The sequence below is a fragment of the Pleurodeles waltl genome, chromosome 6 (assembly GCF_031143425.1).
Source record: "Pleurodeles waltl isolate 20211129_DDA chromosome 6, aPleWal1.hap1.20221129, whole genome shotgun sequence".
Classification (NCBI taxonomy): Eukaryota; Metazoa; Chordata; class Amphibia; order Caudata; family Salamandridae; genus Pleurodeles; species Pleurodeles waltl.
In genome coordinates this window covers 884,560,261-884,586,759 of record NC_090445.1, presented here as the reverse complement: position 1 = coordinate 884,586,759, position 26,499 = coordinate 884,560,261, and the positions used below count along the sequence as shown (strand labels likewise).

General features: G+C 41.2%; 1 protein-coding gene across 8 annotated transcripts in view; it reads right to left on the bottom strand.

Annotated features, from left to right (window-relative positions):
* CUTC (cutC copper transporter) overlaps positions 1 to 26,499 on the bottom strand; it is a 197,456-nt gene that overhangs the window by 22,048 nt on the left and 148,909 nt on the right. For 5 of the 8 annotated variants that reach the window (XM_069239675.1, XM_069239676.1, XM_069239678.1 and 2 more), the window contains 4 exons: positions 24,233 to 24,268; positions 23,607 to 23,740; positions 19,286 to 19,313; positions 2,160 to 2,265 (listed from right to left, as the gene is read on the bottom strand). In XM_069239675.1, coding sequence (XP_069095776.1) covers positions 2,160 to 2,265; positions 19,286 to 19,313; positions 23,607 to 23,740; positions 24,233 to 24,268 — 304 coding nt within the window. Of the gene's footprint in view, positions 1 to 2,137; positions 2,266 to 19,285; positions 19,314 to 23,606; positions 23,741 to 24,232; positions 24,269 to 26,499 lie in introns of all 8 variants that reach the window. The other 3 variants (XM_069239681.1, XM_069239680.1, XM_069239682.1) reach the window with 2 other exon arrangements.

Genomic DNA, 26,499 nt, shown 5'->3' with positions numbered 1-26,499 from the left:
TTCCTGTTGCGAGCATTAGGCCTAACCACGCAAGTGAGGTACCATTTTTATCGGGAGACTTGGGGGAACACAGAATAGCAAAACAAGTGTTATTACCCCTTGCCTTTCTCTTTATTTTTTCATTCCAAATGTAAGACAGTGTGTGAAAAAGACGTCTAATTGAGAAATGCCCTGTAATTCCCATGCTAGTATGGGCACCCCGGAATTCAGAGATGTGCAAATAACCACTGCTTCTCAACACCTTATCTTGTGCCCATTTTGGAAATACAAAGGTTTTCTTGATATCTATTTTTCACTCTTTATATTTCAGCAAATGAATTGCTGTATACCCGGTAGAGAATGAAAACCCTAGGGTTCTTGATGAACCTACAAGCCCTATATATCCCCGCAACCAGAAGAGTCCAGCAGATGTAACAGTATTTTGCTTTCAAAAATCTGACATCGCAGGAAAAAGTTACAGAGTAAAACATGGAGAAAAATGGTTGTTTTTACACCTCAATTTCAATATTTTTTATTTCAGCTGTTATTTTCTGTAGGAGCCCCTTGTAGGATCTACACAAATGATCCCTTGCTGAATTCAAAATTTTGTCTTCTTTTCAGAACTGTTTAGGGGTATGTCCCAGTCAAATGCCAAAATTGTGTTGAAAAATGGGGGTTTCTGATTCACGTACAAGTAAATTAAACAGACCAATTGAGTGTGAGCAAATTCTACCATGTTTTAAGGAAAGAGCACAAGCACTTTGGCACTGGGGAGCAGTGGTAAAGTATGCAGAGTCCTAAGTCCAGCAAAAACAAAGTCAACAAAACAGGGTGGTTAAAGGAAAAACAGTAGGGGAAAAGCATACCAAGGATGCCAGATCTAACAAGCAAATGAGTGAGATTACACTTCGAATGTGGAGTTAATGGAGTCCTGAGATCTCTGGAGATAAGTAGTAATCAGGTGGTACTGCCTGTTGTGTCAATCTGGATGCAAACATTCCGAAAAGTATATCTAGATGTTTTCTCAGGAGTCCAATAGTTCTTCCTTTAAGAAGTGTTCCACAGGGAAAATCTTCAAATCTGATAACAAATAGTCCACAGGGTTAAATGATTGGCTACAGTGTAGTCAGGTTTCTTGTTAATTAGTGCTTTTTTGAGGTTCCTGAATTGTGTACGGAGGTCATTCACTGGTTGGCCTGCATATTGTTTTTTACAGCTTTAGCACGGGCACTGAATCACACTAATAATGCAGGCTGAGCAACATGTAAGATGCTGTCTTATTCCATAAGTCCTTCGCATAACAGGACTAGTTACTGCGGCACCTCTTAGAATCACAACAATGAATCCCTGCGTTTATTACAGCTTGTTTGAGTTCATCTCTCACAATAAGAGATCATAAATTGAGAGCACTGCGATAAGCAATAACTGGTGATTTGGAAAAACCTTTTGCAATTTTTCACAAATAGATAACAAGGTAAATGTTTTTTGCAATATGTTTCTGTAGTTGAGACCACTCTAATTCTCAGATAATGGTTAGGAGTACAATCCATACACTGCACACAAATCATAATTCACACAATAGCCAAGCAAACCATAACTTGCATACCAACTGCAATGATAATGACCTCACACTATTTATACCAGTAAGTAAAATATCAAAGCGAAATTTAATTAAACAACCAAGTCAAATCAATAAAGATACTACATTCTTAGTCATCTCCGTCAAAGTGATAAAGTTAATTTGATAGATAATCTAATCTGTACCAGGAATAATATAACGGCTGTTTTTACATCTAATTCATTTAAGGTGAGGGTCAGAGGCATTGCATTTGATATGAGAGTCATGGTTTGCATGAAGGCTGTACAAGTTATAGATTGTGCTTCTAATCATAACTTGCGCATTTCAGTTTTTTTTTTTTATTGTAACCGTAACTCCACTTCATCTGTGTTTTCAGGTGAATTCCTGAGAGATAATAGAATACGAGCAATGGTAAGCAACAGAAGAGTTAGCCTGTATTGTGAAATATAATATATGAGTTTTTGGGATGAAACAATTTTTGGCACATTTCTGTCACGACCCTCCACACACCTTTCCACAGATCAATCAGCAAGAGAATATCAAAACGTTAAACCAACCGTTTTATTTTATGCACATTACCGTCAAAGAATAATCCAGCTACCTGAATTTCATCCCAGATTCCCTAGCTGACCGAGCAGAGCAGTGGAATTCCTGAACACCAGAGCCTTCCAGAATTCTCTGTAGATTTCGTTCATTTATACCTCCCCCTGTAAAAAAAAAAAAAAAAATACCTTTAAAACTAGTGATTTGCTTTCCGTGAAAAATGTATGAAAACATTGTACATTATTAGAGCTGCAACAGTCCATCACAGTACATTAGCAAGATCAATAAGGCCGTAAACAAGATATTAATGGGCCCAATACTGGATATCAAATGCGTCATTAATCTCAAAAACTCCCACTACACAACATTCCTTTACATGAGTGTACCTATCATCTGCTTATATACTTTACCGATCATTATGTCTTCATTGAGTGCCCATACTGTGGTTTGTCAGATTTAACACATTGGTAATCAGATAGCCATGAAGGAACAAGACTTACTCCGTGAACAGATAGTATATAAATAACACTGGTCATTGGGGAGTGGCCATGTGCGGAAAGACCACAAACTTGCAGTTTGCATGTAACAACAAAGATAGTTGGCGAGGAGCAATAGCTGGAGCAACAGAGGAGGCAGAAGAATACTAATATTACAAAGGGATGGAATGATCTTAGCCAAAGTCATTAACCAGTAGGACGATTGAATTTTGATTTTTTAAATGTGCAAAGAAATTGGCGAACATAAAAAAAATATAAGAATACCACCCCAACCGTGAACAGGATTCCTTTTCTGGTGGAAGTGCTCAAGTGATCAGGCTAGATGCTGTCACTCCCAATGCAAGATAGCCAGTTATCCCATCCTGTACGCTGTGGCAGGCAGAAGCAAATTGCGAATTACTCTTGAAAAGACCAGTGGATGAAGAGGTCTGACTCAAACCCCCGTTGTGCAAGTGTCGACGCTTCTGTTCTACCACAAATGGCTGATCTGCATGATTAGTGGGAAGACAAGTGGACTCAGAAACCTCGTCATGAATACTTCCAAAAAGGCTCTTCCATTGGACGTTTCAATATTAGATTTATTCATCAAATATAATTGTCATTACAGCAGTAAGGTAACAAGCAAAAATAGTATAAATCATCAAATTAATTGTAGGCTCACGGCACATAAACTGTTTCAGAAAACAAGAAATAAGCCAAATTAAAAAGGAATATTCAAATAAACAAAACATTAATATCAATCACAGAAGGTTCGGCACTACAAGACAAAGTGTGCCTAGACGTTGTACAAATATGTGCACATGAAGGGGACTTGGAAAATAATCGAAAATAAGTCAAATAAGCAACCCAGCCAAGTAAGTTAAAGTGAGCCTAAAATGAACTGCTTGCCTACAAAAAGCAAAGTGAGCTATTTGCCAGTAAACTGGAGTCTTCTTATAGCATTTTGGGAAATATAAGTAATTCCATGTAGGTAGACTAAAACTAACTGTGGCACATTTCAGTACATAAAATTCTGTCAACACAGGAACGGGAAGACAGATGTTACACCAAAATAAAAATAAAAATCCTTCTTTCTCCATCTTACCGTCTCCACTTGTTTAGTTAAAATACAATTATTCTTAATTTGTCGGACCAAGCGTTCATTGTTTCTACCATATTTCCACCAGAAATAAATTATCAATTTTAAAATATAATGCATTAATAGATTTATTTGCATTGTTCTTTTTGCACATATCATGCTGAAAGGAAGCTTCACATAATGACAATGGACACAGATACTATAGCTAAAGAACATAGCAGACGTTACATGTTGTTAGGTAAGGAAAGGTACAACAGACTAACAGGCTAATCCAAGTCACAGCATGTTTCTATTTTACAGAGAAAGAAACAGATGCATATTTATCTTACATATTTTAAAGGCCTACTGTGTTAGCAACTACAAAACAATGTCAGATTAATTTTTAATTTGTTAATTAGCTGTATCATGGGTGTATATGGAAAATGTCACTTACCCAGTGTACATCTGTTCGTGGCATGTTCCGCTGCAGATTCACATGCTATGCATATTCTGCCATCTAGTGTTGGGCTCGGAGTGTTACAAGTTGTTTTTCTTCGAAGAAGTGTTTTCGAGTCACAGGATCGAGTGACTCCCTCCTCTTTGGCTCCATTGCGCATGGGCATCAACTCCATGTTTTCCCGCAGAGGGTAAGGTAGGAGCGATAGAGTATAAAGAAAAGAGATGTCCATGCAAATGGAATATATATATATATATATATATATATATATATATATATATATATATATATATGTACAAGTGAATGTTGAACTTAAACAGCTACAGGCTCCCGGGGAGGCGGGAGGGTGCATGTGAAACTGCAGCGGAACATGACACGAACAGATGTACACTGGGTAAGTGACATTTTCCGTTCAATGGCATGTGTAGCTGCAGATACACATGCTATGCATAGACTACAAAGCAGTTTTACCTCCAATAAGCAGTGGTCAGCCTGTAGGAGTTGAAGTTGTTTGAAATAGTGTTCTTAGTACAGCCTGTCCTACTGTGCCCTGCTGTGTTGCTAACACATCTTCACAGTAATGTTTGGTAAATGTATGCAGTGTTGACCTAGTGGCTGCTTTACAAATTTCGGCCATTGGTATGTTACCTAAGAAAGCCATTGTAGCCTCTTTTTTCCGTGTGGAATGTGCTTTAGGTGTAACTAATAGCTGCCTTTTAGCTTTTAGGTAACATGTTTGGATATATTTTATTATCCATCTAGCTAACACTTGTTTTGAAATAGGGTTACCAGTATGTGGCTTTTGGAATGCTACAAATAACTGTTTGGTTTTTCTAAAGGATTTTGTCCTGTCAAAGTAGTACATTAAGGCTCTTTTAAGATCTAATGTATGCAGGGCTCTTTCTGCTACAGAGTCTGACTGTGGGAAAAAGACTGGTAGCTCCACTGTTTGATTAATATGAAACGGCGATATAACTTTTGGGAGAAATTTTGGGTTTATTCGGAGTACAATTTTATGTTTATGTACTTGTATGAACAGTACTTGAATTGTGAAAGCTTGGATTTCACTAAATCTTCTTAATTAAGTAATTGCGACTAGGAAGGCAACTTTCCATGTTAAGTATTGAATCTGACATGAGTGCATAGGTTCAAATGGTGGACCCATAAGTCGTGTGAGCACTATGTTTAGATTCCACAATGGTATTGGAGGTGTTATAGGTGGAATAATGCATTTTAAGCCTTCCATGAAGGCTTTGATAACAGGGACTCTAAATAAAGAGCTGTGTTGTATATTTTGCAAGTACGCAGAGATTGCATTAAGATGTATTTTAATGGATGAAAAAGCTAAGTTTGCCTTTTGTAAATGCAGCAAATAACTTTCAATGTCTTGTATTGATGCTGAAAGAGGGGCAATTTGTTTAGATTGACAGTAATACACAAATCTTTTCCATTTGTTTGCATAACACTGCCTGGTAGTGGGTTTCCTTGCTTGTTTAATTACTTCCATACACTCAGTTGGGAGTTGTAGATATACAAACTCTATGACCTCAGGAGCCAAATCGCTAGATTGAGTATTTTGGGATCTGGGTGCCTGATTAGTTGTTTGTTTTGTGTTAACAGATCTGGTCTGTTCGGGAGTTTTATATGTGGTACTACTGACAGATCTAATAGTGTTGTGTACCAGGGTTGACGTGCCCACGTTGGTGCTATTAGTATGAGTTTGAGTTTGTTTTGACACAGTTTGTTGACTAGAAATGGAATGAGCGGGAGAGGGGGAAAGAGTAAGCAAATATCCCTGACCAATTCATCCATAGAGCATTGCCTTTGGATAGAGGATGTGGGTACCTGGATGCGAAGTTTTGGCATTTTGCGTTTTCGCTGGTGGTGAATAGGCCTATGTCTAGTGTTCCCCAGTGGTGAAAGTATGTTTGAAGCACTTAGGGATACATTTCCCACTCATGTGTTTGTTGATGATCTCGGCTGAGAACATCTGCCAATTGGTTGTGTATCCCTGGAATGTATTGTGCTACCAGGTGAATGTTGTTGTGGATTGCCCATTGCCAAATCTTTTGCGCTAGGAGGGAGAGTTGGGATGAATGGGTCCCTCCTTGTTTGTTTAGGTAATACATTGTTGTCATATTGTCTGCTTTGATAAGGATGTCCTTGTGAGTGAAAAGAGGCTGAAAAGCTTTGAGTGCTAGGAATACAGCTAGCAATTCTAGGTGATTTATATGAAACTGTTTGTGTTTGGCGTCCCATTGTCCTTGAATGTTATTGTTGAGGTGTGCCCCCCATCCAATCATTGATGCATCTGTTGTAAGTATGGTCTGAGGCACAGGGTCTTGAAAAGGCCGCCCTTTGTTTAAGTTTGTGGAATTTGCGTGTTTGGCAGTCTATCAACACTAGATCGTGAAGTTGACCATGTGCCTGTGACCACTGCTGTGCAAGGCACTGTTGTAAAGGCCGCATGTTTAGTCTTGAATGTGGGACAATGGCAATACATGATGCCATCATGCCCAACAGTTTCATGACGAATTTGACAGTGTGCCGTTGGCCTGGCTGTATTTGTGTCAATACATTGTGAAATGCTTGTATTCTTTGTGGACTTGGGCTTGCAAGTGCTGTTTGTGTATTTAGTGTGGCTCCTAAATAATGTAGAATTTGCGCAGGTTGTAGGTGTTATTTTTGGTAGTTTATGGAGAACCCTAGGGTGTGTAGGGTTTGTATTACATAATGTGTGGTTTTGACACTGTGTATGGCTGTTGGATTTTATTCTTCTTAGGTAGGCAGCTACTACTGCCAGGCATTTTGTGAATACTCTGGGAGCTGTTGTTATCCCGAAGGGTAACACTTTGAACTGGTAATGTTTTCCCTGAATTACAAACCTGAGGTATTTTCTGTGCGCTGGATGGATGGGTATGTGAAAATACGAATCCTTGATATCTATTGTTGCCATAAAATCTTGCTGCTGTAGTAGAGGGACCACATCCTGTAGTGTTACCATGTGAAAGTGTTCTGACACGATGTAAAGATTGAGGGTTCTGAGATCTAATATTGGTCTTAAGGTTCCGTCTTTTTTGGGAATGAGGAAATACAGTGAGTAAACTCCTGTTCCTATTTTATCTTGTGGTACAAGCTCTATCGCTTGTTTGAGTAATAGAGATTTTACTTCTTGCAACATGGAGATATGTTGGGTGGGGAAATTGTGTGGTTTTGGTGGAATATTTGGGGGAATTTGTGCCAATTCTATGCAATAGCCATTGCGGATAATAGATAATACCCAGTTGTCTGTTGTAATGGGTAGCCAATTGTTGTGGAACCTTTGCAGTCTTCCCCCCACAGGTGAGGTGTGAGTTGGGAAGTGATGGAGTAAGTCACTGCTTTGGTTGCTGTGAGGCTTATTTGGTTGATTGATATTTTCCCCTGCCTCTGGGGTATTGGCCTCTGTAATTGCCTTTAAACCCACCTCATTGATATTGAGGTTGGTAGGTTGACTTTGTTTGTGAGGTGGATGCCTCAGGTGTCTGGGTTCTAAATCCACCTCTGTATTGAGGTTTACGAAAGGGCCCCCTGTATTGCGTCGTATACAAAGCACCCTTGGTTTTAGTGGTGTCCGAATCTTTTCTCATTTTCTCAATAGCCGTGTCTACCTCGGGCCAAAAAGCTATTTTTTTTATAAAAAGGCATATTAAGGACTGCCTGTTGAATTTCAGGGTTAAATCCTGAAGACCTAAGCCATGCGTGTCTTCGTATAGTGACAGCAGTATTAATTGTTCTAACTGCTGTGTCTGCAGAATCTAGGGCTGACCTGATTTGGTTGTTTGTAATAGCCTGCCCTTACTCGACTATTTGTTGAGCCCTTTTTTGTTGGTCTTTGGGGAGATGTTGTATTATATCCTTCATCTCATCCCAGTGGGCCCTATCATATCTAGCCAACAGCGCTTGGGAGTTGGCTATCCTCCATTGGTTGGCTGCCTGCGATGCTACCCTTTTGCCCGCAGCATCAAATTTTCTGCTCTCCTTGTCTGGTGGGGGTGCATCCCCGGATGACTGGGAGTTCGCTCTTTTTCTGGCTGCGCTTACGACTACAGAGTCAGGAGGCAATCGCTGTGTAATAAAGGCAGGATCAGAGGGAGGTGGCTTATACTATTTCTCCACTCTGGGAGTAATTATCCTAGCCTTCACTGGCTCTTGGAATATTTGGTGTGCATGCTTTAACATGCCTGGAAGCATGGGAAGGGACTGATAGGTAGTGTATGTAGAGGATAGTGTGTTAAAAAGAAAATCATCCTCTAAGGGCTCAATATGCATGGCGACATTGTGGTAGGATGCCGCCCTAGCTAAAACCTGAGTATATCTGGTACTATCCTCCGGTGGTGATGGCTTGGAGGGATAGCAGTCTGGGTTGTTATCAGGAATGGGATCTGGATCATACAGATCCCATGGATCCACATTGTCTTGCTGTGAATCAAATGAATATACATGAGATTGTACAGGTGTAGGAGTAGAAGGGGGAGAGACAAGCAAGTGAGAAGAATGAGGAGGAGACCGAGGAGGAGAAAATTGAGGAGGTGGAGATTTCTGTTTAGTCTTTGGCACTTAGCAGTGTCCAATTGCTCCTGAAAGGCCAGTTTCCTCTTAGGCTTCAGAGGAGGTGCAGTTATAATTTTGCCAGTGTCCTTGTGAATATGAATTCTGGCTTGCTTTTCACCTACAGCCTCCATTTGTGAGTGTTTCTCCGTAATTCTATGGCTTTCTTTAAGTACTTGCAAAAGCCCATGTTCCTCCGAATAAGCTGGCCTTTTCAGCTCCAAAGCTGTTTTTTTCGGGATCGAAAGGCTGGGAGTGGATGTTGGCCTCGGCTCCGAAAGCGATTTTTAAGGTTTCGACTCAAAGGATCGATGTTTGATAGTTTCGGAGACAGAGCTTTCGGCTCGAGTTCGAAGGCTTTGGTGGCGTGGCCTTTTTCGGTGCTGAAGTTGTTGGTTGGTCACCGAAGGTCTTTTTACGGGTCGAGTCATGGCAGTTCCGGCAGTGGCGTTCCCAAGGCCTTATGTTTGGGCTGGGCTGGGACAGGGGCAGGCATACTCACGTGCTATCCTGCCGTGATCGGTCTGTCCTCTTCGGACTCCTACTTGGAGTCGGAACATCGGACGGAGACTGCCGTGTGCATGATCTCTTCCTCGACGTCGAGACGTTCGGTGCTCTTCGATGCCATCTCGAGTCTTCGTGCTCTTCTGTCTCAGAGAGTTTTCTTCGAACAGAAGGATCTGCAGGCCTCACAATTTTCTTCCTGATGGTCTGGGGAGAGGCAGAGATTACAGACGAGATGTTGGTCTGTGTAGGGAATTTTTGCGTGGCACCGAGGACAAAAGCGGAATGGAGTCCGGTCCATGAGGCTTCAACGCCCGACAAGGCCCGAATTGGGTGCGGGCTCCCCGAAGGGCTAGTAAAGATGTTTGACCGGACGGTACCGAAGTGTCGATGGAAGATGGTACGCGATTGAAACAATACCGACGAGAATTAGCGAGTTGTAGAACTTTTTCGACTCGAACTATCAGAGCGAAAAGAAACACGTCCGAACCCGATGGCGGAAAGAAAACTATCTAACATGGAGTCGATGCCCATGCACAATGGAGCCGAAGAGGAGTCACTCGATCCCGTGACTCGAAAACACTTCTTCGGAGAAAAACAACTTGTAACACTCCGAGCCCAACTCTAGATGGCAGAATATGCATAGCATGTGTATCTGCAGCTACACATGCCATTGAACACACATATATATATATATATATATATATATATATATATATATATATATATATATATATATATATATATATATGGAAAATGTCACTTACCCAGTGTACATCTGTTCGTGGCATGAGACACTGCAGATTCACATGCTGTGCACATCCCGCCATCTAGTGTTGGACTCGGAGTGTTACAAGTTGTTTTTCTTCGAAGAAGTCTTTTCGAGTCACGAGATCGAGGGACTCCTCCCCTTTCGGCTCCATTGCGCATGGGCGTCGACTCCATCTTAGATTGTTTTCCCCGCAGAGGGGGAGGTAGGAGTCGTGTATATAGTAATAGTGCCCATGCAATGGAGTAGGTATGTATGTACATAATGTGACTAAAAGTGATATATTTACAAATTTACAAATGTTCAAGTTTTATTATCTTGACAACTTAAAAATGGCTACAGGCTACCGGGGAGGTGGGTGGGCGCATGTGAATCTGCAGCGTCTCATGCCACGAACAGATGTACACTGGGTAAGTGACATTTTCCGTTTGATGGCATGTGTAGCTGCATATACACATGCTGTGCATAGACTAGTAAGCAGTTATCTCCCCAAAAGCGGTGGCTTAGCCTGTAGGAGTTGAAGTCGTCTGAAATAATGTTCGTAGTACAGCCTGTCCTACTGTGGCTTGTTGTGTTGTTAACACATCTACACAGTAATGTTTTGTGAATGTATGAGGCGTAGACCATGTGGCTGCCTTACAGATTTCTGTCATAGGTATATTTCCTAAAAAAAAGCCATTGTGGCGCCTTTATTCCTAGTGGCGTGCACCTTTGGCGTAATAGGTAGATCTCTTTTTGCTTTGATATAGCAGGTCTGAATACATTTCACTATCCATCTGGCAATGACTTGTTTGGATATTGGATTTCCTGCATGAGGTTTTTGGAAGGCTACAAACAATTGTTTTGCGAAACTGTTTTGTTCTATCAATGTAATACATTAGTGCTCTTTTAATGTCTAACGTATGTAAGGCTTTTTCGGCTACCGAGTCTGGTTGTGGAAAAAAGACTTGGAGTTCCACTGTTTGGTTTAGGTGGAACGGTGATATAACTTTTGGTAAGAATTTAGGATTGGTACGGAGAACCACTTTATGTTTATGTATTTGTATAAAGGGTTCTTGTATAGTAAATGCTTGTATTTCACTTACTCTTCTAAGAGATGTGATAGCTATTAGGAAGGCTACTTTCCAGGTTAAGTATTGCATCTCATAAGAGTGCATGGGTTCAGATGGTGGACCCATGAGTCGTGTTAATACAATATTGAGGTTCCACGAGGGGACTGGTGGTGTTCTCGGGGGTATGATTCTTTTAAAACCCTCCATAAAAGCTTTGATGACTGGGATTCTAAAAAGTGATGTTGAATGTGTAATCTGCAGATAGGCAGATATTGCTGTGAGATGTATTTTAATAGAAGAAAATGCTAGTTTAGATGTTTGTAAGTGTAATAAGTAGCTTACAATGTTTTTTGCGGAAGCATGTAGTGGTTGAATTTGATTATTATGGCAGTAATAAACAAATCTTTTCCATTTGTTTGCGTAACGATGTCTTGTAGTAGGTCTTCTAGCTTGTTTAATGACCTCCATACATTCTTGTGTAAGGTCTAAATGTCCAAATTCTAAGACTTCAGGAGCCAGATTGCTAGATTGAGCGATGCTGGATTTGGGTGTCTGATCTGTTGTTTGTGTTGAGTTAACAGATCTGGTCTGTTTGGTAGTTTGATATGAGGTACTACTGACAGGTCTAGTAGTGTTGTGTACCATGGTTGGCGAGCCCAGGTTGGTGCTAGTAGTATTAGTTTGAGTCTGTTTTGACTAAATTTGTTTACCAGATAAGGAAGGAGTGGGAGAGGGGGAAAAGCGTAAGCAAATATCCCTGACCAACTCATCCATAACGCATTGCCCTTGGACTGAGGGTGTAGATACCCGGACGCAAAGTTTTGGCATTTTGCGTTTTCTTTTGTTGCAAATAGGGCTATTGCTGGTGTTCCCCAACGTAGAAAGTAAGTTTGTAGTATCTGGGGATGAATTTCCCATTCGTGTGTTTGTTGGTGATCTCGACTGAGATTGTCGGCCAACTGGTTTTGAATCCCTGGGATGTATTGTGCTATTAGGCGAATGTGATTGTGAATCGCCCAATGCCAATTTTTTTGTGCTAAGAGACACAGTTGCGATGAGTGTGTCCCTCCTTGTTTGTTTAGGTAATACATTGTTGTCATGTTGTCTGTTTTGACAAGAATATGTTTGTGGGCTATTAGTGGTTGAAATGCTTTCAATGCTAGCAACACTGCTAACAGTTCTAAATGATTTATATGCAGTTATTTTTGCTGAACATCCCATTGTCCCTGTATATTGTGCTGATTGAGGTGTGCTCCCCACCCCATCATGGAAGCATCTGTTGTGATTATGTATTGAGGCACTGGGTCTTGGAATGGCCGCCCTTGTTTTGAATTTATAGGATTCCACCATTGAAGCGAGAAGTGTGTCTGGCGGTCTATCAGCACTAGATCTTGAAGTTGACCCTGTGCTTGTGTCCATTGTGTTGCTAGGCACTGTTGTAAGGGACGCATGTGTAGTCTTGCGTTTGGGACAATGGCTATGCATGAAGACATCATGCCTACATGTTTCATTACAAACCTCACTTGATAGTGCTGGTTTGGGTACATGTTTAATATTATATTTTGGAATGCTTTTACTCTTTGTGGACTTGGAGTGGCAATCGCCTTTTGTGTGTCAATTGTTGCTCCCAAATATTGTTGTATTTGGCACGGTTGTAAATGTGATTTTTGGTAGTTTCGAGAGAACCCTAGTTTGTGTAGGGTTTCTATGACGTCTTGTGTGTGTGTAGAAGACACTGTTGCTGAGTGCTGGTTTTTATTAACCAATCGTCCAAGTAAGGGAATACGTGCATGTGCTGTCTCCTGAGGTGAGCGGCTACTACTGCAAGGCATTTTGTGAATACCCTTGTGGCTGTTGTTATCCCGAATGGTAACACTTTGAATTGGTAATGCACACCTTGGATTACAAACCTTAAGTATTTCCTGTGGGAAGGATGTATGGGTATGTGGAAATATGCATCTTGAGATCTAATGTTGACATGTAGTCCTGTTTTTTGAGCAAGGGAATCACGTCTTGAAGTGTTACCACGTGAAAGTGATCTGATTTGATGTAAAGATTCAGTGTTCTGAGGTCTAATATGGGTCTCAGTGTTTTGTCTTTCTTTGGAATTAGGAAATACAGGGAGTAGACACCTGTTCCTTTCTGATGATTGGGTACTAGTTCTATTGCTTGTTTTTGTAACAATGTTTGGACTTCTAGTTGTAACAGGTCTAAGTGTTGTTTGGACATATTGTGTGCTCTTGGAGGCACATCTGGTTGCAAATGTAGGAATTCTATGCAATAACCATGTTGGATAATGGCTAGGACCCATGCGTCCGTAGTTATGTTTTCCCAGTTGTGGTAATATGCGGTAAGTCTCCCCCCACTGGTGTTGAGTGCTGGGGGTTTGTGACATTGAAGTCACTGTTTGGTTTGAGGGGTTTTTGGGGTCTGGAACTTCCCTCTTGTCTTTGGGAATTGTCCACCCCTATATGTTCCTCAAAAACCTCCTCTCTGATACTGGCCCTGATATGGGGGTCTGACTTGTGAGGTGGAAGGCTCTGTGGTTTGGGAACGAAACCCCCCTCTAAAGTGCGGCTTTCTAAAAGTGCCTCTGCTCTGTGGGGAGTAGAGCGCACCCATGGCTTTGGCCGTGTCCGTGTCTTTTTTTTTTAGTTTTTCTATTGCCGTATCCACCTCCGGCCCAAACAATTGCTCTTGGTTGAACGGCATATTCAGCACAGCCTGCTGGATTTCTGGCTTAAATCCGGAACTCCGGAACCATGCGTGCCTACGAATGGTTACTGCAGTGTTCACTGTCCTTGCCGCCGTGTCTGCTGAGTCAATAGCCGACCTTATTTAGTTGTTCGAAATAGTTGGACCTTCCTCAACAACCTGTTGGGCACGTTTTTGGTACTCTTTGGGAAGGTGCTGAATGAGATGTTGCATTTCATCCCAATGTGCCCTGCCGTATCGAGCCAGTAGAGTCGGAGAATTGGCAATCCGCCATTGATTGGCTGCCTGTGCTGCTACCCTCTTGCCTGCTGCATCGAATTTCCGACTTTTCTTGTCGGGCGGTGGTGCGTCTCCTGAGGATTGGGAGTCTGCCCTCTTTCGGGCTGCTCCCACTACCACCGAATCAGGAGTTAATTGTTGTGTGATAAACAAAGGGTCCGTTGGAGAAGGTTTATATTTCTTCTCCACCCTAGGCGTGATAGCTCTGCCTTTTACTGGGTCCTAGAACACTTGTGTGGCGTGTTTTAACATGCCTGGCAGCATTGGCAAACTTTGGTATGCGCTGTGGGTGGATGACAAGGTGTTAAACAAAAAGTTGTCCTCTATGCGCTCTGCATGCATTGCTACATTATGGAATGTAGCTGCCCTTGAAACCACCTGCATATATGCAGTGCTGTCCTCAGGTGGTGACGGCCTTGCCGGGTAGCAATCGGGACTATTGTCTGAGACCGGTGCATCATACAAGTCCCATGCATCCGGGTCATCTTGTGACATCCCTGTGTGTGTCGGCGACTGCATTGTTGGGGGTGTTGCTACCGGGGACAGGTGTGGCGAATGCAATGGAGATTGCTGTGGCGAGAACCTTGGTGGTGTTTTGTCTTTAGCCACTTTCGCTTTTGGCTGCATTTCTGCCTCCTGGAATGTTAGCTTTCGCTTGATTTTTAGTGGAGGAAGAGTTTGGATTTTCCCCGTGTCCTTCTGTATGTGCAGCCTCCTCTGGGTATGGTCTGGCTCTCCCATGCCCAGTTCTTGTTCAAATCTGTGCCCATGAAGCTGACTTGAAAGGCCTTGCTCTTCTGCATAGGAGCCTGGTTTCGGCACCGAAGCTTTTTGTACAGTCTTTTTCGGCTCCGAGGAAACCTTCTTGACTTTTGGGGTGCCGAGATTGTTTGGAGCCGGTATCTCGACCGGAGTCGGATGTCTTCGGCTGCTGGGAGGCCTTTTTCGGTGCCGATGTTTGGTCACCGTGTTTTCGGGTTAAGCCATGGCCTGTTGGCGGTGGCATCCCCTTGGCCTTTATAATTTTTGAGTGAGTCTTTGCCGAGGCTGGTTTACTCACAGTTTGTTGCTGTGTCTTCGGCTGCTCACTTTCGGACTCGTCCAAGTCCGAATCTCGAATGGAGAATCTCTCCTCTTCCTCGATCTGCTCGGCCAGTGTCGACGCCATCTGGAGTCTTCGAGCTCTTCGATCTCGTCGTTTTTTCTTGGATCGAAATACCCGACAGGCCTCGCAAGTATCCTCCCTGTGTTCTGGAGACAAACACAGATTACAGACCAAGTGTTGGTCTGTATAAGGATACTTTGCGTAGCAGTTGGGGCAGAAGCGGAAGGGGGTCCGGTCCATGAGGTTTGAAGATGGACGCGGTCGGGCCGACCAGGCCCCGCTGGAGAGTGGAAGCCCCGAAGGGCCGCCGGAGCGCTTCTTTCTTCAGTGTCGATATGCTAACACTAAACCGGTACCGAGCGCGAACAATACCGTTGAATTTTCCAATTACTAACTAACTTTTCCGAATCGAAAATACGGAGCGAAGAGGAACACGTCCGAACCAGATGGCGGAAAGAAAACAATCTAAGATGGAGTCAACGCCCATGCGCAATGGAGCTGAAAGGGAGGAGTCCCTCGGACTCGTGACTCGAAAAGACTTCTTCGAAGAAAAACAACTTGTAACACTCCGAGCCCAACACTAGATGGCAGGATAATGCACAGCATGTGTATCTGCAGCTACACATGCCATCGAACATATATATATATAATGACATTTTTGGGAAACAAAAGGCCTGCAGATGATTAAAGCTGTTTCTAGGCGAGCCCTAGAAAGGGCAAGCATCATCAATGTGAATGGCTTGTTCACTTGGGATGCTGTACAGAGATCGTGATTCCAATCTTTTACTTTATGCCCTTGTTTTTATTCTTATATGTCCGTTTTTAGTCCTTATATTCCTTGTAAATAGATGGTTCATTACACATTTTGTGCTCCTGTAATTATTATTATACATATAGTTGACATTTTGCTTGAGGTCACAGTTCTACTTTTGTTTTCGGGCTCCCTAGAGGAGAATTATCAGGCTGTCTGGGCTCTGTATCACCCTCTCCACTGGGTACGATAGTCTGCCCTGCTCACTTGCAGAGCCCCAGTCACTCTGTCTGTGATGCCATCTTGACTACATGCCACTGCTAATGCGCCCTTGCAGTGAAGTAAAAGTGGCATGTCAAAGGCAGCTTCTTTCGTCCATCCACGTTAAGACCTTGCAGGAGGCATGGACTCTGCCACTAAAGTAAGTTTTGGCCATCTGATGTACTCACCTTATCAGTTGAGTTCTTGACCTGCCTCGCTGACAGGTTTCACTAGGGAGGGAGTATTTCAACTCTGTCTCTTCACTGTACTATTCTTCCAATCTAACCCATTAATTTGCTTGCAGGATACTAGTCTGTTGATGTTCCCCAACAAATCCCTCTGTCATCATGACAGCTTCATCTCATGACTGATTCAGATGGTCAGGTAGTTTTATTTGACTCTCACACAGTGGCAATCATGGACTTTCATTTTTAGGTCGAGGTTACCATGCTACCCATTACAGCTATTTCTCTAATTAATTTATAATCATCTAGCCAGGAAAGCTTGTTTCATCAACTACTCATGAGGCTGGGCACCTGATGTTATCCTCCATTGATTTTATCAGTATTGAGAATACTATTCCTGTGGCAGGGTTGGATTATACCTAATGATTGCGAACCTGCTAAGGATATCCTAAAAAAAATCAATTGTTGTCTTCTGTAAAGCTAGTGCTTCGAGTAAAAAAAAAAAATGAGCCTTTTATGTGGCAAGACGCTGCCCTTAAGAATTCTCTGTGGTCTAGAGAATTTAGTAAATGTCTTGCTTTTTCATAACTAGCTTAACTTCAATTTAAATGTTAGCTCCCACTTAAGATCCCAACATCAGGCACTTAAGAAAAATAATCTCTGATCAATTTTATATGTGAGGAAAAACTGCACTTGCCAACGTGATTTTGGATTCATTCCTATTCTCCTCACTGCAAAGATAAAAAAGGCCTGTAGGACAGACTAAAATTAATTTATTAATACACAAAGAAGGCTTGCTTTCAATTTGCACAAGTCTTCATTGTTAATGGTGTCTTTAAATGTAGCTTACTTCCTAATAAAGTTATGCTTGTGTTAAGAATTATGAAACAATTCTATCAACACTCTTCCAGACAAGCCAACTACTATCCTAACCACTCTTCCTCATCTGATAATAAATGGAGGTTCAAGAGTGGATCTGTCAATTTCATCCTTTCATCTTATTGGTGTTTCTTCTGTACCAAATCTACATTAACTTACGATTCAGAAGAGTGGCATTTTGCTGAATCTTGTCCACATTGCGGTTCTTGTGTTTCCTCATCTGACCATTGGGACATGAGGCATAGAGGTATATCTACGAATCACAAGATCAAGCAGAACATGCGGCCCAGCAGGTAAGTTTGGTACTCTTCTGAAATACCACAGACACACTGACAGAAATGGTACTGTCAGTGGTAAAGAAGCTTTCCCTCATCATTAATGTTCTCTGAAATCAAAATAAATAATACACAAAAAGTATAAAGTAGCATTCATGAAACACAATGAGTAAAGGGAAGTGATAAGATCATACACCTGGATTGGCACGCGAGACAGCATAGAGTTAGCATACTTTGACCCAACTAGATTGGAAGATTTTAAATGACAACCCCAGAGTTTTGAGGACTAATAGTCGGAGAACACTCTATAGAAATGGTACATGGTGAAATAAGTCAACACTCCAACTTTTCTGAACGAATGTGGGCTCTATTCTCGTTATGAAAAGCATTCAACTTGACAAGCATGTAGATTAACTCCTGAACTTCTTTCAGCGTCTGCCAACTGCTGGTGAATGAAACTGCGTTTCTTTGTCACGGTATCACATGAGCGGAGTCTTGCATTCATTGCGGAGAGCAAGAGGAATGGCTGGGAACTGGAGGCCAACAGACCATAACTCTGTGGGACATCATGTGGGTATGGGGGTGCACAGACCGAAAATGACTATCCCACTGAGAAGCCAGCATCCTTGTAGGACCGTGGACAGCTTTAGGCAGTACAGTATTCAAGATTTCTCCTATTAAGGACGGACACACTGTGATTCTCTATAACTTAAGACTAGTTATCCAGCCTACTATGTACAAGTCTTACTATAACAAAAAAAAACATGTGTAGATAAGAACATTTGAAAAAAGAATGATTACATTGTGTATACGTACATTACTTGGAACACATTTGGTGACATCACAATACATGTTCTATATTATTTTTCATTACCAAGTCAAGTAACAAATGACAATATAGCCTTAGAGCCTGACATAGTGGGCTATACCGGCCATTAAAGGCCTGCTCCAGCTTTAACAAGGGAGCAGGCCTTTAAGGGCTGATATAGCCAGCTACTGCGGGCTCTAAGGCTATTAGAACATTCCGCCCCTAGAGGGCAGAGTGCTCTAATTACTAAAACAAAGAACTCATTGAGCCTGAGGGGGCTAACATCTCCTCGGGCTCGAGAGGCCTTTATTCACAGCAAGAGCTGTGAATGACAACACTGGAATGTTTGAGCTCCGGGCTTCTACCGGTCACTAGAAATTCAATGGAGCTCCCAACATTCAAATGTTTTAATAGAGTACAAAAAAGAACACGCTGCAAAAAAAGGGAATATGTCATAAATACTGACACTAGTGCCAGACCTCAGAATATGAGGCACATTTGTATGCTTCAACAAGAGGCATGTGCCAGAGAACAGTGCAATCCCTTGCTTTCAGACTAGCCAGGAAGGAAGGATATTAATTTTAAAACACATGGACTTGCAGACCTCTATCTTTGAAGTAGTGCAGCTAGTTTTTCCCACCTCAACATCCCAGTTAGGGGAGCAAATCAACTTGTTATGGTCTTTTAGTTTATTTAATTTGGAGCCAAATGGAATAGGTCTCATTGTTTGACACCTACCCTCCCACCTTAAAATCGAGTGGATCACGGCTATGAGACAAACTTAGTGAGCTAAATCCTCTGTCATCACTCTATTAAAAGCAATGAAACAGTAACATAATGAGATCATGGTATAACTTTACAGCATTGATTTTTTTAAAGAAAAAAATGATGTTATGAGCGTTTGGAAAGTGGTAATATGGGAAACTCATAAGTTGACAAAGCTACAAGAACAAAACGGTCTGCATAGGTAAATAAGTCTGCAACAGTAATGTGGCATTACCTGGCATCACAATGATTCTTCCTTTAGCCTAGAAAACAAAAGTAATTGTTTAACCAATGTGAGCGCATTTCTCGAACATATGGCACATGATTTCAATGATGTTGTTCATTGTCTCTCACAGTGAAGAGATAGTCTAACAGGTTTTTTGCACAAACGTACATTTCTGAACACCAGCAGTTAACATGCACAGTGAGATATCCTTGAGGAATACATTTCTCTAGTTGGAGCCCAATAAAATATTAAATGTTGGAACATCAATAGCTATGCAAGACGAAGTAAAGGAAAGCGATACACCCCTTCCTGAGTTGCAGTTAAACTTGATGAGCAATCCTGGTATAATCCATTTTGAGTTGTTCCAGAAAAAAACAAGCAATGGCATTGGCTAACAGTCTGGCATTGGCTAACAGTCGTTTTTAAGTCAATGATTGTTTTATGATGGTTATTGTATAAATGTATTACTGAGTGAGCTGGTAAATCACTGCCAATATAAAAAAAAAAGATTGGCTAAAAGTAAAAATAGTTTTTGGTTTCAAAGAGCACATAACAGTCTCTGTTACTGAAAGGAACTACTTTGTGTGTGGGTGTGTCCTTTGAGGACAAAACAAAGCGATCACTCACAGTGAAATTAGCCAATAGTTAGAGTGGGCTGATCCATTGCCCCCATGCTGTACACTGTGAAGGGTGGAAGAAAAATGCCAATGACACACCAACAGACCAATTGATAAAGTGTGTGCTGACTGGAAGCCCCAATCAGTAAGTATATTATTTTATAGTTTTAGTAAAGAAACACAGTTCTTGGCTAATGCCAGACCTAAACACTGTGCACCACATTTCTAATTCATTCAAGTTGCGTATTAAAGCATTAATGGAAGTGACATATGTTGCAATTCGTTTCCACTGCAAGCCTGCTGTTTATATAAACCAACTACATGACCATGTAATTTCTCATTTAAATCTGTCACACGCTTGTACATTTTAAAAATGTGTTGCGATCCCTTTGAAATAGTGGTGTATTCTGCTCTGTGTGTGCAAGCACTGATTTTAGCTTTTGTTTAACGAAAATATATTATTAAAGTTTCAGTATGTAACACGGGAAGCAGCAATGAAAGGTTTCCTCACTTACTTAACAGCTACAGTAGACGCAACATCTAGGCAAACCTCCCTAGCACAGAAAACGCCTGCAGCACGGCTGCTGCCCTGCCAACATCCCTTACACATAGAGAAGAGATACAATAAACGCTCACACACAGGCACACACAAACAAGACAAACACAAAAGGTCACTAACATTCATTCTGCTGGAGGTTTTGTGTCACTGCTGGCAGAAGCCCACCAACTTCATCCTTCATGCAACAAAAATATGGCTGTACAAGAGACACGGCTGGAGTGCCAAACATCACCAAGTTGACTTTCAGGTTGCCCTGCTTTCTCAGGAGGCAACGTTTAACACAGTAGGATTGAAGACCGTACGCCACTGTTAACCAGACACCTGGTGGCAGTTTCTGAGCATTTAAGGCTGCACTTAGCACATTACAGAATGTCAGTATCTTAGCCTCTGTGGCTAGAGTGCATAATTTGTACTACGTTTTGATGGTGCTCGGCTACAATACTTATTTCTTTGCTCGGGATCTTATTTATGACAGCATTCAGTACCACAACGTAGAGCTCTCAATTTTGCTGTTTTTCTGCCTCTGTTCAATCTGGACTTTTGGTGGCTGTGAGGCAGGGTGAAGAACAGAAATCTAATTCCACCTACCACGAAAATATCTTGGTGGATCTTGCCTTTCCTCTCGAGAAGATAAAGGAGGTTTGCACATGCAGGAGTCACTAGGTGTTGACTGGTCCACAGAAGCCTTTCCTTCCATCAACAAGAGGAAAAATACAATCCCTCTAATAAACGATATATATTTTCTCCCTTTGTACTGCACAGCTGTGCGGAGAGGAGAGCCACAAATAAAGTTTTGTGAAGTGCAGTATCATATCTTATCATGAACCAGGGAAGACGTCCCGTGGGGTTCTGCACTCAAGACATTCCAAGTCCACTGCCAAATATGCTGATCTTCAACAAGAACAAGTGATAGTTCCGACCTCAAACACTAAATGCAGGTAGTATGCATAGACTATAAACTGTAACAATACATCATGCAAACATAAAAATACACTAAATGAGATTCAGAGTACGTTAGATTGGTAAAGGGTGGGGCAGGCACTGGCTTTGGGTGGAGTTTTAAGAGACAGTGAGCAGCGCCAGCTGCTGCGCCCACGAAAAACCCCTGGTACTCATGTGTTTATAAAGTACTTGGCTATCCCCGGCCCATTATGCATACACAACTTCACCTCACTTTCCATTTCGTCCCACTTTAGTGCAGGGTCATGTCCTAACTTTAAAAAGATTAGCCTAACAAAGAACATTGTTTAGAATAGATACATTTAAATGGACTTCGATCTCAAAAGAAGTTGTTTCTCCCCTTTTCAGAATTAAAGTGGAATATATATATATATATATACACATTTTAAAAGTTACTGCAGTAGTATTTTCTTCTGTTTATTTAGATGTTTACAAGCCATTTCACTAAATTCAAAGCCCTACAAAAGAAAGAATAAAATAAAACTGAATATATGATAGAAACCCTTTCGTTGTAATTAATTTCTATTTATCAATTGTAACAGGAAACAAATAGTCTCAGAACAGTGGAAGTTGAGACCTCCACTAAAGGCAATGGTGAGGCTCAAAGCCAGTAATGGATGGTACCGGCCTTCTGCTTCAACAACGCAATCTTTATTTTTCTGTTTCTCCTTGTTTAATGTAGAGCATTCTACCCTCAGTGGGTGGATTGCTCTGATAGCATTATAGTCCTTATGCATGGGGCGATTCTGACTTTTAAAGCTCGTTGCCCAGTTCAGGGTCTTTAACAACTTGAATAGCCCTCGGCAGCAACTACAAGACTATAATACAGCTGTAGAGGTGAAACGGGTCTTATAAATGTATCAAGGATAAAAAAGAAATGTACAAAAACATGTAAGGTCATTGGTGAGGCAATGCCAACAGGCACTGCTGAGCAAGCAGCACCATGGCAACTGGTCACATCCTGAATGCACACTCTTTTCAGCAATAACTTCAAGCTTTTATTTTAATGTTTATGAGAGCAGACAGCAGAAGAAATATTGTCACTCTGGCAGAAAATTGCAGGCATTTTCAAAGAATATGAGGAAATACACATAGGCTACCCTCGAGTTACTGGAGACTCCTAAAAGTTGGTAGAGACTTGGCAGAGTGCAGATAGAGGGGCAGACTGGAGATGGAGGGTCACTCTGTAAGCAGTATATAAAATCCACCTATATTAGCTAGTGGCCTGGCCTCCTAAGGCTACAGAAATATTACTTGTCCTCCTGTTACTATCCAGCCAACTCCTAAAACATGGGTGATAGGGAAAAATAGAAGCCCAGTTAGACTTTCATTTTTCCCTTCCATGAAGTGAGAAATAATATCACTGGTCTTTTGGAGTGGGATGAGAGAAATACAAATGATAGACCGTTTAAATATGAAATTAAGAACATCTATTTTTCTCTCTCCATTCACTGCAATATGGAAGGTCACTCTGTAAGCAGTATCCAAAAACTCACCGTACGTTACCCTTTCTCCTCTCCCTAATATAGCTATCTCTTAGGGCAATTCTATCTTGTTGTCTCTTCTTGGAACATCATTGCGGCGTACTGACTTTTAACACAGCAGTCTTTATCAAAACACACGAAAACTCCTTTTGCAATCCTTTCTAAATCATCGTTAGATAGGGTTAATGCCCCGGACTGCAGGAAATTAGAGGCCTTGGAGTGTAGGAGACAGTCCACTAGTTGGACGCCCTCCTAAAGTACTTAAATGAACTACAAAATCAGGAGGGAGCCCCTTGGAGGATGCATACTAGAGTACGTACTGCAGTTTAAGGATTGTGTCCAGCCTGGGACAAACTTCACTGGTTTAGGGCAGGTGTCTCACTCTCCTCAACTGACAGGCACAGAAGCAACATACAAGCAAGAAAGGGGATGAAAAATGCATGCAAACCTTGAGTTACACGAAGTGGACAGTTCTCATTTTCTTTAACATACTGAGTATCACGGGGAACTATGCACAATTTATAAAGAGGAGTAAGCTTGCGTCTCCTAATGTACGAGGCATTCATTTCTACTTACACCACGGAAAGGCCAAGACTTTTGGCTTTACCAGGGCTTTAGTGTGTATGCTTGCTATCACAGAAACATTTGTTTCACTTGAATTTGGGAATGAATGTATGTAGACAGTATGAAGCATGAGGCAGTGGACTCACCTGCTCAACAAGGCGTTTAATTACTGGAAGGCCTTCCAAGGCAGAACTGTCACAACCACTTGTTAGGACACGCTCAAACCCCAAGGATATCACGGTCTCCAACGCTACCACGGGGTCATGGACCATGTCAAAGGCTGCAAAAAAATAAATTTAAAAAATGGACATTTCAGAGGGTAATCAAGGGAAGAGTAAACAAGCACACAAAGTCATAACTGTGCAACAGAAAAATAAAAACAAACAGGTAGGACCATCCCACTCCTACAGCATCTCACGTTCGTGCTCAGCTGTCACTCATGCACAAATATTTTTCACTAAAATCTGACATGCTCAATTATTTTCACCAAAACACACAATTGTCTGAAAACAGTTTTTTTTACTCGAGAATAAGTACATTCAAGGTGATTTTTTTTTCTCTTGAACTTCCAACTGTAAAACTGAAAGCGCTATAGTAGATTCAGTGCCATCTTTCATGGACTAGAATCATCAAACACCCCAGGGCTGACGAGAATAGCTGAACATAGTAAAGTACCCTCCGTACCAAAACAAAATCCTTCTATCATTCACATTTGAACGCACAAAGACATGGACACAGAACTGCAGTGCTTTTATCATGCTTTGAAACTCACCTCGGTGGAAAGTGACAGGCAGAGGGCGAGATGCTGCTAGAGTTGATAAAATATAAAGAAGAACAAAATCAGCCTTTACTGTCAGTTTGCAAATTTCCTTCAGTCAGAGCAACCCATATTGAATGGCTGGTCAAACTCCAGCTAAGATAACATTTATTTTGTGGATAACTATCCCTCTTCCCTTTTTCAGGTATCAGTCACCACCAGTTCCCCAGAGGGGTTAGCTTTAAAAAAAAAAGTTCATGATATTTTGTCAACTATGAAGAAAAAGACATACTTTACTGTGGTATTTCACGTCTTCTGTAGCTGAAGGGAAAATAAATGTTCTTACTTCATACGTCAGTAACATTTAGAAATCCGGTACCTCAGACGCATTGCATTGCGGGGGACGGAACAGAGAGCCTTTAAATTCTAACAATCCCAAATGACACCTGAATAACATGCCCATGGGTCGAGAAGGATGTTAAACCTCAATTTCATGAGGAAAAGTGTCCCAGGTCAAGGCACCACAATCCATAACAAAAATACAGCCAAATTAGTGAGGACGGACTCAATAAGTGAATCAATGAGTGGAACGAAAAATTTTAAGAGATTTATTACAAAAATCCAAAACATAGGACACCGAAATTGCAGAGAGCAGATGCATGAGTCATTGCCAAGAAGGCTCTCAATAAGAAGCCATTAAAGGGCAGTAAATAACATGTATGAAATAATCGAAGTCTTAATGAGCAGCGAAATCAAATAAAAAATATGAAAAGTCTCAATCTGTAGCAAAATCAGTAGGAAATCGGACAGCATTCCTAGCAGCATCTGAAGGTCCTAGGAAAGTTCTCGGACTATAATTAAAACTGCAGATTTACCGGGATGCGAGCTAAATAGTTACACTCTCAGCAAATCAGGACATGGTTTTACTAAGTGTCAGATTGCCTTACTATCTAACCACATTTCACTACATGAATATTGATCCAGTTCCTCTATGACAGTGTCATCTAGAGATGGCAGGACAAACTAGTAACAAAACAACAGCAAGCTACTGTGAACGAATGCAATACAGTGAGCTAGCAAAAGAGACCTCTGGTGGTTTCAAATGTTACTGAACTTGTGTTGGAAAGTTTTCATCTAGAACAGCAAGAACGATGTCAATGGAAATAAACATAGCTCTGCTTGACTGTGTGATGCAGAAATAATAGACGTTGAATATACAGGTGGAGACATCCATTTTGAACAAGATGGCTTCAACACCCCACTGAGGTCTAGTTAGCCACGAAAAAGGCACTTTAACATACTATAAATGTGTTCTAAAAGGAATCACATCAAATAAGGGTACACATGTACAATCAAGTGTAAATCGACATTTTGTACGTTGTTAATACTACACAATTTGTATAAATGCATAAAAACTCCAACACATGCATAAAGGCAATCAGCCCTACATTAAGTATTGAGTGAAAGAAGATTTACATATGAGATAAAGTAACGCCTGCTGTACATTTTAAGAATATTAAAATTCACTGTGGAGTTTTGTTAACATATAGAACAAAGTTAAAGGCATGTAACTCCGAAGTGGCCACAAATATTCTTATAATGTACAGCAAGAGGTATTTCAGTGCTTAAAATACATACCACAGACCTTTCCACAAACCAATTAAATCCTTTGTGTGCTCCTCTTTCATATGAAAGAGCTAGGATGTTTGTAAACATGATGAATACAATTAGAATTTCCAGGGGAAATTAAACATACTTGAAAAAAACAGGTAAATATTTATGGCAAACAAATATCAGAATCCGTTTACAAGTCAGATTACAAAAACATGCTGTGGCTCAGAATGTGTGAAACCTGCAGATATTCTCTTTACTATTATTACCTAAACAGTGTAAAAATAAACATGTTGCCATAAAAAAAAAACTGCCTGCTTATCTCTGGTCATCTAGAAAAACTGAGCAGAAGGAAATGTTATGCTCTGTGATCTGCTTCTCACCTTGGCTGTTGATTCTAGCTGCAGGCACTGTGACTTCACAAGTCAACTGTAATAGGTCATTACTCTTGAGCTGCACAGTCATTTCCTTATTATAGGTGACAAGGGACGTCACAAGACCGGTAATGATGATTTAAAGAAGAGTTTTAATACAGTACTTGAAGATCCCTTGCATTATTTTATTATTGTTAGTAGTGATAGTACTTAGTGAAAAGGAATCCTACAAAGATAGGGACATCCACGGTGCTGTCACTGGAGTGGTAAAGAAAAGTCTATGGAGTAAATGCGGTT